Source organism: Petromyzon marinus, chromosome 3 (assembly GCF_048934315.1).
Source record: "Petromyzon marinus isolate PM22_M1 ecotype Great Lakes invasive population chromosome 3, UKy_Petmar_22M1.pri1.0, whole genome shotgun sequence".
Lineage (NCBI taxonomy): Eukaryota > Metazoa > Chordata > Hyperoartia > Petromyzontiformes > Petromyzontidae > Petromyzon > Petromyzon marinus.
In genome coordinates this window covers 18,862,583-18,874,111 of record NC_133669.1, presented here as the reverse complement: position 1 = coordinate 18,874,111, position 11,529 = coordinate 18,862,583, and the positions used below count along the sequence as shown (strand labels likewise).

At 48.1% G+C, this 11,529-nt stretch overlaps 1 protein-coding gene across 3 annotated transcripts; it reads right to left on the bottom strand.

The window, feature by feature from the left end:
- Positions 1-101: 101 nt before the first annotated feature.
- On the bottom strand, positions 102-10,427 carry LOC116956161 (putative endonuclease 4). Of its 3 annotated transcripts, none has more exons than XM_032977651.2 (9): positions 10,209-10,427; positions 8,487-8,656; positions 6,559-6,892; positions 5,677-5,886; positions 5,137-5,319; positions 3,058-3,189; positions 2,149-2,253; positions 1,362-1,491; positions 102-460 (listed from the first exon to the last, which is right to left on the bottom strand). In XM_032977651.2, the coding sequence occupies exons 2-9, from the start codon at positions 8,646-8,648 to the stop codon at positions 406-408; spliced, it is 1,311 nt and encodes a 436-aa protein (XP_032833542.1). In that variant the 5' UTR covers positions 8,649-8,656; positions 10,209-10,427; the 3' UTR covers positions 102-405. The 3 variants fall into 3 exon arrangements, with proteins under 3 accessions (XP_032833542.1, XP_032833547.1, XP_032833555.1); XM_032977656.2 differs by lacking the exon at positions 10,209-10,427 and adding an exon at positions 9,930-10,141; XM_032977664.2 differs by lacking the exon at positions 10,209-10,427 and having other exon boundaries at positions 8,454-8,576.
- Between the last annotated feature and the right edge of the window lie 1,102 nt (positions 10,428-11,529).

Here is an 11,529-nt window from a genome sequence, read left to right as displayed (position 1 = left end):
TTATTACCTCGATATGATATGCACCATGGTTACAGGCGATGCACTGCATGTGCACTTTTATAACCTAAAATACGTTTCAGACGTGAAACACTGCAGCGGTATTAAGAAATAGGGGCTTTATTATGAAAATAGGTAACAGACTTCACTGGTGTACAGACATAGAAGTACAACAACGTAAAATATCTAAGGCATCACATCTGAGAAACATGGATAGGTTGCATTTTTTAAAGAACGTTTGACTCGAACGTTGACGTCACTGAACACTTTGGGAGTCATCTTATGCTCGAAATTCCACAAACCACAGGGGCTGGCCTGCCCGAGGTAACGAGGTATTGGGGGCCACAGGGTCGTTGTCTCGTCAGGTTGCGGGTACGCCTGGTCGCCCACCACCTGCAAGCCGTGGCACTAGCGGCACAGTGAGTACAGCAGCGCGATCTCCTCTTCGTACCCAAATGAGGGACTGAGAAGGGCGGAGGTGGGAGGCAAGAGGGAGGAGCGGAAGATTGCACTCGGGGGGGTAAGCAACCACGGCAGTCATTCACATCAGCGGCTCACCGACCCATTAACAATTACGCAGAATTGCTGCTTTCCAATTTCACCCATGAAACCAACTCAACGTGATTACAATGCAGGGGGAGCTGCTGCTTATAATAGGATAGGATGACACAGTCACACCCCCTGGCCTCCCAGTCATTTTATACACAGGGGTCCGATTACAGAATTTAGTAGCGAATGGTGTGGGTGGTGTTGAATACAAATGACCTTATTCAGAATAATGGGGGGTGGTGGATCGATGACAGCAAAGTGAAAGCTAGGGTCAGGGTTAATATTGTATGGCCACGTTGGGGTCGGCGTTATGGTCAAGGTCGGCAGGGTCACAGTTAGGGGGAAAATGTGGCAGGGTTTGTTCAGGTCAAGGACAACATGGTATATCATGATTCAAGGATGGCAGGGTTGGGGACTAAAAGGTGGGAGTGTTGGCAGCAACAGGATTTGAGTTAAGGTCACGGATCGGTGCAGGTTAGGGCGAGGCTCAGGATCACGGTCAAGGGTGGCAAGGTGAGGAAGGTTGGGGGTCAGGGATGGCAGGGTCAAAGGTGGCAGATGGCATAGTTGATATTTTCTCTGCACTGTAAGAGGCTCCAAAAAGTAAGAGGCACCCCAGAATTGTGCCCAGTGTCAATAAAGTAAAAACAAATTCTAGACTATTAGACAAGTCTCCAACCTTTGCTTTAGGAAATGGCTGAAAAAAAGTGCATCTTGTTACGCGGAGTGATTCCGAATGTCTCGCAGTCAAGGACGACAGGTGGAGAACATTCGTGTTGGGGTTGCCTCGCGAGTGGGGCACAGAGAACATTCACCTTCCTGGCGTCTCCAAGATCATGGGCAGGTGGTCGAGCTGCGGCGCGTTCATTATGGCGCGGAAGCCCTCCAGGCCAATGTGGCCACGCCCCACGTTCTCATGGCGGTCCAGGTGGCAGCCCAGCTTCCCTTTGCCACCCAGGGGGTGGGACGCACGCACACACACGGGGTCAGCGGGGAAACGCGAGGGCCCACGAGGCTCACGGGTCAGCGTGTCCCCCAGCCCGTCCTCCCCAGTGAGTGATGCACGATGGGGTTCGAGCCCATGCTATTTTGGGAGCACCACTCTTCTCAATGTAATAATGTACAGCCATTTTGTGAATCCACTGCTGGATGAGAGCCTCCCCCCCACACCATGTGGAATGTAGATTATTTTATCCTGCTGATCAAATATTGCTTGAAGGTGGGGAGCAAAGACGTGAGAGCATAGAAGTACAGTCAAATTATGGATTTGCTGTGCTACCGTCTGCTGACCATTACGTAGACCCACAGCATCAGCCTGTAACAACGTGTAATGACACGTTGATTAATATAGATGATTTCACTCACGATACATGCATCAGATCATTATTTACAATTGTGCAAATTGTACTTTGCATTATTTTTCGACTAACGGGAGTGAACAACTACACAAATGAGACAGAACAAACAAGAAACGGTTCCAGCAAGATGGTGGAATTGAAACAGAAGAATCGATTGTTAAATCCAATTGCGAGCCGAAATTGTGAGGATTAACCGGAGCGCTGGAGGGGTGAATCGTTGCTACGCCGAGACGCGATGACACACCCTTGGAGTCGTTGAGGTGCACGGCCTTGAGGAACTTGAGTCCGACGATGCGATGGAACTCATCCAGTGTGTGCTGCACCCCTTCCTGCGACGAGACGTCGTAACCTGACGAAGACGATGCACGGTGTCCGGCTCGTCATACCACACTACGTGACACAATACTGTGCCACACGCAACACCATGCCACTCTGCACACATCATACCGCACGATGCAGTGTTGCATGACCCCACACAATATCACAAAACAGAGCGCTGCGTACCACAGTTTCCAAAAAAAATGTTTTTTTTGGAATTCGGTATCACGCAAAGTTCGGGAAGAAAACATTTTCATTCTGAACACTTTTATTCGGAACTCTACATCATCTTTGTGCATCACGATATGAGATAACTGGCCCAATAGATCGCACGTAATTATTTCTGAAGTTACTTCAGTATTGTCTCTTTAGTGACTTGGGGCACACCTTATAACGTTCTTCAAATATTGTTTGGGAACAGTGTCTATATTTTGATTTAAAGCTTTCGTGACTGCAGGGATTCATATTCTTGGTTCTTTCGGTATTTTTATTATTTTATTGTTTCCCTTCTACGTGACTTTACCGAAAGAACCAAAAATATGTCTATATTCTTATTCTCAACTGAGACCTAGATAAATTGAGTGAAAAACCAAATATAACGTGGTGAGTTTTGTTTTGCAGTCATTGGTCACAGGATCTGAGAGCATAAAAAAGCTACACTTGAGAACCTGCTTTAATGATGGGCAGCTGAAATCTAGATTCGAACCCAAGATCTCAGCAGCGGTGGCTCGACGCTCTAACACCCTGAGCTACACCTGTGGACCGTCTTCCGGGAGTAACCGGTTTCCTCTGCTCGTGGCAAATTATGCCACCGAGCCCGCCAGCGTGTCCCCACCTGCGGCGAAGGCGTGGCACGTGTCGAGGCAGACGCCGATGCGGCTCTGGTCAGCAACGAGGTCGATGATGCCGCGCAACTCCTCAAACTGACCGCCCACCGTGTGGCCCTGGCCGCACATGTTCTCTATCACTGCAGACGTGACCACCACAACAAAATGCCGCAGCCACCGCATAATCGGAAACGACCGTCGCCACCACAGGGTCAACGGCAACAACAAAGAGGGGCTGCCGCAGTGGATAGACCATGGTTCGCAATTGGAAGGTCGGGAGCTCAAATCTTTGTCGTGGTTCGACTCCGCTCTTTATTCCTCTGTGGATCAATACATTGAGTACCACTTTTATAGGAAATCGACAGTGGTTGTCCTGTGGGTATACTTGTCCCCCACCAAATAATTGTGGAGTTTATACCACCAATTCAAGGTTGTACACAGAGCGAGCACCGTCTTATGCTCATTTGAGTGACAAAAAATGAAAGTTTATAAACAAGCACAACCAACTCAAGCATGTCAACCACAAATCATTACCATGGCAACCACAACGATGACCATGAGATGTTGTATTCCGTCGCTCAACAAATTGCCAATGCCCACCAAACCAACAGCGCTGAGAATCACAACCCCCGCACAACCTTCCTTAATCGAGCATCCCCAATCGCTGTGGCCAGGAGATGGCAGTAGAGGATTGGACTCAAAATCTGCGATTGGATTTGAGTGTTAACCTCTGCTTGATTTTTTTTCCCTCCCGAAGGTACTTCCAGTTTCCTCACAGACCAAGTCAAACGCTCATTAATATAATTGGCCAAAATATCCCAATGCCAGAACCCTGCAAAAAAAAAAGAAATCAGACTGAGGCTTAACCTAGGTAAAGGGTATTAGCGATATAATAACAGCAGTGCCACCCGGCTGAATACGGGTGACAGAAACCACACAGCAATTATGACACAAACCCACTCGCTTTACTTAACCACACTCCTTGCTCAAATTCAGTAATATGCTTCAATGGGGCCAATTAGCACAATTAGCTCCTAAAACGGAATCCTCTCCACTGTGCTGATGGGTTAGTATAGATGGCAGTATGGCATGTCTTGTGCAGTCAAGATAAAACCATAATTACAGGCACATTGAGTAATGAGCTTCTGAATGTCTTTGCAGCCAATTACGATAACTGCAATAATTTTTTTAAACCAATTATTACAGTGGCAGGTCTTATTACAAATGAAAGCGGTAAGCATCAACAGCGGCAGCAGATAAGAATTTCAGAGACAAAACGCACGGATTCACGGTAATTAAATGTTCACCATGACAATTATATTTTCAACAGACAATTATACCAATTAGGGTAATTTTATTGGAGTGAAATATTGCGGCTGTTCCTTCGGGCGGAGATGATTGAGGGATCGGTCGAGTAGAGAACGGAAAGCGCAGCAACGTCTCAACACAATAGTGTGGACTCGACATAATCAGGTCCCCTAAATGCAAATCCAGGCAACCGCCTCGCTCAGCTCAAACTGCAGTTTGCCTAGCGTATGATGACAACTGGGCTCTTACACGGCAAACACCCCCACACTCACTGCCTTCAAACAAGGAGCTAATTGGCTCCTCAGAGTTGAGTCAACCTGTCTCCCTGATCAAACGAGCTTTGTTGGCCTTTGCTCGTCTCTTGTTGGTGGTGGCCCTAGGCCGTCTCTCCTTGGCAAAAACGCTGCTAAGTGGCAAAAGACCGACGAGTGATATAACTGTGAGATCACCGATGATTACAATTATGATCACAAGCACACTTGATTACGATTATGATCATGACAGTAATGAAATTACAAGTGAGAATCACATCGTGGCGATTATTGGTAGAGTGGGCAGGATGTGACCTTACGACCTTCCCAATTGCGAGTAGAGCATTCTCCTGAAGCAGCACCTGACTGAACATGTAATCGATACAGACCCCCATAAATTTGAACCTCCTGTTGGTAGTGACCCGTGGCCACCGAACGATTACCAAGATTATTGGGCCGGCAATCGGCCACCACCCCCAACTCGGTCGCCCCGTGTTCATGCCGCAAAGCGGTTTGCGCGGCGCTCACCGGTCACGACGCCACGCGTGCGCTCGTGCGCATAGTTGATGGCGGAGGCGATGCGCTCCAGGCAGGCGTCCGTGGAGCCCTGGCCGCACGATGACCCCGGGTGAAAGTTATAGAGCACGAGCCCCAGCTTCTCGCAGCGCTGCAGCTCCGACACGAGCGCCGCTCGGCTCTTTTCAAACGTCTCTGCACGTGCACGCAAGGAGACAAAGAACCCCCCCCCCCACATTTATTTAGCCTTACGCAGATGAAGGGCTGCGAGTGAGCACAAATTACGGCTGGCACAACGCACTCAGGGATGCTGCGTCCAAAATCATACGCACCTCCGATGTTCATATAATTTGTGCACTATGTATAAATTCAGATGTCGCCCAGGACAGGTTCAGACGCTGCATGCCACTCGCATTATCTGGTAGTATGATTCATGGTTGGGAGTCAAACTCAGGATCACAGCGCAAACACTGCACCACTGATTCCAAAGCACATGCAAAGACACATATATTGATCCGGCATCTGGGATTATGACGGCGATAACTGGGGCACCTGTGCTGGGGGAGCCGCAGTTGAGCAAGTAGGATCCGTGCGGGACGATGTGGTCCGGCGTGAATCCGAGCTGCTTGCACGTCTCCCTGAAGCGCTGGGCGTCGCACGGGTCGAGTGGTTTCGTGTGCCACGTCCGCTGCGACGTCAGGAAGAGGCCGAAGGCTCGGGCGCCCAGCTGAGCGCTCTCCTCCACGGCCTTCCACAGCCCGCCTCGGACACGCGGTGCGACGGGAAGCAGAATTTATGATCCTGTCCTTAATCCCCCCCCACCCCATATTGCTGCACAATTAAAAAGAACTGTGCTGACGTGCCCTTGTAATGTTATTTGATGTCGTTTTGATCAGCACAATCATTGATCGTTCTAACATGGCAGTTGCGTAGTGTGGTTGGCATGGGCCCTGGTGCACAGAATTAAATTGGGTCTCCTTGCAATTTCCGCCCCCCCCCCCCCCCCGTTTGTAGCATGGTGCCTGGGACTCTCCGGCTCATTGGCCCCGTTGCCTTGCCTGCACACATAACACCACTGAAGTATGGCTGCAAGTGCAGCCGTTGTTCCAAAGGGTGCAATTAACAATCACTTTTGTAAACAACTGTGGCCAAGGCAGGGTTAAAAAGGCACGAGTTTTCAGTTCCATGTACTTTATTTAACCTGGGTGAGAGCCAGTGATGATAAAACAAAGTTAATCAATAAACTATATAACCATGTGGCATTCCACTGAGACAAGTGTTCTGTGTAAATGAGACCTGGGTTTAAAAAAAACAAGGGCAGGAATTTATGGTGCAAACAACATCAGCGCAGAAAAATCGAGACACGAATGGGTAGTTGAGGGAATCAAATTTACATATCCGTTCAACCTGACTCAAGACATCCCAGTGCCACACCTGAAATGGACATGTGACCGCCAACAAACTTGTGGCTTCCTCTCCCGGCTGAGTTTCCGCCGCTTGCTCCAAGCATTGGACCCACAGAGACGTCGGCTTTGGGTTGAGAAGGACTGCCGGTCTCTGTTTTAGTGGTCTTCCTGCCCAGGCCCTTGACCGGAGCCTCCACTGGGTCATGTGCAGCCTGGGTGGCCCTACGCTTGCGAGGCTTCTTTGGAGCCACCGTGTCCTTATTAGTCCCCCGACGTTTTCGTCCGGCACTCCTCCTCATTTCAGTCACCTCTTCACTGGATGTCCCCTCCACCTCCTTTTCCGTGTCCGCATTGTTCTGTACCTAGGCCACACCATAAATCAGAGCCCACTTCACAATGCTTACCACGTGTAGGAAGCAACTGTTTGTTTATTCTAACACGGATATAACACAATTAAAACAGGAAGGTGGCTGAGTGGCCCATAATGGCTGTCAGAGCACAGTCTCCTGTGATGTGCAATTTAGGATGAATTGTGGTTATTTTTTTATGTAAGTGAATTTCTAGATTTAAAGCTTTCGTGACTGCTAGGATCCATACTCTTTGGTTCTATTGGGTAAAGTCACGTAGGTGAAAATAAAATAACAAAAAATCACCTACGTGACTTTACCCAATAGAACCAAAGAGTAAGTGAATTTCTGCCACTTCCTACTGGAAATCCAGCAGCATTATTGGTCGCTGTGGTGATGATGATACATTCCTCGCTGTATTTTCTCTGAATCTGTTGTCTAATGATGAACACCTTCTCACGACACCCGACTTGTTGGTGCGTAAGTATGATTAACTTCTTTCGCGTCGTACATAGCCAACCGCGCTAATCTCAACAATATTGACTCTTTGACTTTACATGAACTGTAAAAAAAGAAATCACATTTTATTTTGAAACGGCGGAACAGAACAGCCACTCTCCAACTGACAAAACTGCCAGGGGAAGTCTCAGACCTGAGGTGATGTCCTCTCACCCGACATCATCTTCTGTCCCTCCGCCCCCCCCCCCCCCCGACCATTGACTTACCCACCAGGCATGTACGTAAAGATACACCAATCTTGATTTGAAGCTTTCGTGACTGCAGGAATCCATACTCTTTGGTTCTTTCGGTAAAGTCACGTAGGTAGAAAAAACTAATTATCTATTTTTTTTTACCGAAAGAACCAAAGATTAAAGATACACCGATTAGTCAATAAAATTTTATGCTTGAGTTCACGATGATACTGTTCATCAATTGTGTGAAGATTGATTATTTTAGATTCTTAAATGTTGGAATTGGTTCACTGTATTCCCCTCAGCCACTGGAAGGTTCCAATTCACTGCAATGGAACAAAAATAATCGAATCAGAGACCTCGAATAATGAAAATGTATCGAATGTATGTATGTTAAACTTCTTTCGCACGGTACATAGGCAACCGTGCTAATCGGAGGTGCGGGAGGATATCTAAGAACAGTTCAGGTTATGGTTAAACAAGGTTTTATCAATAACGTGCTAATGACTGTTAAACTATAGGTAGCAAGGAAAACGCAGATAACAGTCCCCTTCTCACAGATTCAGTACTGTACGGTACAACGCAACAGACGTGCGAGTACTGGACGCGCAAAAGCTCTCAGCCTTATCCAGACAAAAAAAAAATCACGGATCAATGCGTGGCCACGTCGTTTCGATCACTAAAACTCCTCGCACAGTTGAGAGAAGAGGTCTCCCCCGGCGCTACGCGTGGAGGGGACGGAATGATGAAGACCTCGCCGAGGGGACTCGGGTCCCGGCTTCATCCGGGGTCTGGGAGGATTCAGGCACCTCGGGGGGGGGGGCGGGGGGTCGGCGAGGAGGTTTCCGAGTCCTCTTCGCCGTCTTCGCTTCGTCACCACTTACTCAAGACTCCTTGAAGCCACGAGTCTTGCTCACCTCCTTCGCCTCGTCGTCATCTCCACCTCGTGGCTGTTTGGACCTCCTGGTCTTCCTCACCACCTCGGTCCCCTCCTCCTCCTCCTCATCCTCGTCGTCGTCTCCCCCGAGGCACAGCCCTCCTCGTCCCCGTCGTGAGGGCCTCTTCGCGCCTCTCGGCATCGCGGTCTCTGCAAAGTAATCGATTGCATGGCAGTCAGGGTCCATCCATGGCACCCCCCCACCACCACCACCACCACCAAATCCCCACATTAACCAGTAGACCCGGGTCGCCTCTTCTTTGTTGCCAAGACGAAGATCCCCGCCCCCCCTCCACTCACAACGTTCAGAGACGGTCAATGCTTGAGACAGAGCCTCCGCTGGGTGGCGAGAGACGATGTCAGTGGCGACACAACACAGCCCCCCACCCCCCCCCATTTAAAACCACCTCACGTTGGAGCAGTGGCCCTTTAAACCTTCACTACAACCTTGCAACACTCCCCCCAACTCTTGATTCTCAATCGTGAGGCTAATGTAATAATGTTAACAAATACATAGGGGTTTGACGAAGTGAAGTAAGTTGCAACTTACGCGCCCCGTGGCTTAATTTGTGTGTTCGACGATTTATACTCTTTGGTTCTATTCGGTAAAGTCACGTAGGTAAAAAATAAAACAACAAAAATCACGACGTTTCGGCCACAACGTCGGCCTTCATCAGGTGAAGGCCGCTTGTGTTGTGGCCGAAACGTCGTGATTTTTGTTTTATTTTTTACCTACGTGACTTTACCGAATAGAACCAAAGAGTATGGATCCTTGCAGTCACGAAAGCTTCAAATCTAGGATTCGATTATTTACCTTCGAACAACAATCTGGCCATGTCACGCACCCCAGGTTAAAAGAATCACTGCGTTAAGAGGAAATGCCACCACACACCCCTTCACGTTAGCATGAACAAGCGGCGCTGATTAACGAGGGAAGTGACTTCTGATTTAAAAGCTTTCGTTACTGCAGGGATTCATATTCTTGGTTCTTTCGGTGAAGTCGGGACTTTACCGAAAGAACCAAGAATAGGAAGTGACTTCGTCTGCTTTAGTTTGTCGTCCTTCTTCCACCTCACCGCGCCTCCGATTAGCTTACGTACGGTACGAAAGACGTTTCAACGTGCAAACTGCTGCGGTTTCGGGTCGCGAGGACTTCGGCAATTGTTTGCATTGTTCTATAATAACTTTAAAAATTATGATTTAAGACACCTTGAGGGAAGTTTCCCTCAAGTTTATCACTTAAAGCGGCACAAGTTGACGGGAAGTGGATACTGTACAGATTGTTGTTCGTTTGAAGAAGCTGGGCCTAGGTCGGTCCCCAATCCCGCGGGGGTTCAAAGAGCTTCGAGTCGCACTTCCCGCCAAATTTCAAATGCAACTTTAATCACACAACAGCAAAAAAAATTAGCAAAGTAACACCTACAGCTCCTTCTTCTTCTTATGCAGCAGCAGTAACTGCGAAAGTGAAAGCTTAAAAAAAAACATAAACAACAGCGGCGATGGGTGAGGGGAAGGCCGCGGGTGACGACAAAGCCCAGGCCCTCAGGCGTCGCCGTCCTCCGTAATGACAATCGATGATAATAATAATCACGACAACCACGGCGATTAATCGCTTGCTGCGATTGCGAAGAGGTGGGGGGAGGAGGGATAATCTAGCCGATGAACCGAGTGTAAACGCGTTGATGTGTGGGGTTTGTTGTACCGTGCCGGCGGAGCCGCGCGTTGCCTCACGACGACGAGCCGGGCCCCGTTTTATCCCCAAATCGTCCCTGTTCGTCTCGAAACACCAGACACACTATCGCGTAACTAACTCGTAATTATGTTCCGAGTCTAATAACAACACCGCACCAAAAGTCGTAGCCTTCAACGATGATCCGGAACACCGCGCAGTCTCGGTGTAATGAGGCCGCGGGGTGGCGCTCTATGACCACGGCTTCGTGGACTGCATGCAACGTCAAAGAACATCACTCTCACCATAAACATCACTCATCATCAACATCACTCTAACCATCAACATCACTCTCACCATCGACATCACTCTCACCATCAACATCACTCATCATCAACATCACTCATCATCAACATCACTCATCATCAACATCACTCATCATCAACATCACTCTCACCATCAACATCACTCTCACCATCAACATCACTCATCATCAACATCACTCTCACCATCAACATCACTCATCATCAACATCACTCATCATCAACATCACTCTCACCATCAACATCACTCATCATCAACATCACTCATCATCAACATCACTCATCATCAACATCACTCTCACCATCAACATCACTCTCACCATCAACATCACTCTCACCATCAACATCACTCTCACCATCAACATCACTCATCATCAACATTACTCTCACCATCAACATCACTCTCACAATCAACATAACTCATCATCAACATCACTCATCATCAACATCACTCATCATCAACATCACTCTCACCATCAACATCACTCTCACCATCAACATCACTCATCATCAACATCACTCTCACCATCAACATCACTCATCATCAACATCACTCATCATCAACATCACTCTCACCATCAACATCACTCATCATCAACATCACTCTCACCATCAACATCACTCTCACCATCAACATCACTCTCACCATCAACATCACTCATCATCAACACGGCAATCAACATCACTCTCACCATAAACATCACTCTCACCATCAACATCACTCTCACATCAACATCACTCATCATCAACTTCACTCTCACCATCAACATCACTCTCACCATCAACATCACTCATCATCAACATCACTCTCACCATCAACATCACTCATCATCAACATCACTCTCACCATCAACATCACTCTCACCATCAACATTACTCTCACCATCAACATCACTCTCACCATCAACATCACTCATCATCAACACGGCCATCAACATCACTCTCACCATCAACATCACTCTCACCATCAACATCACTCTCACCATCAACATCACTCTCACCATCAACATCACTCATCATCAACATCACTC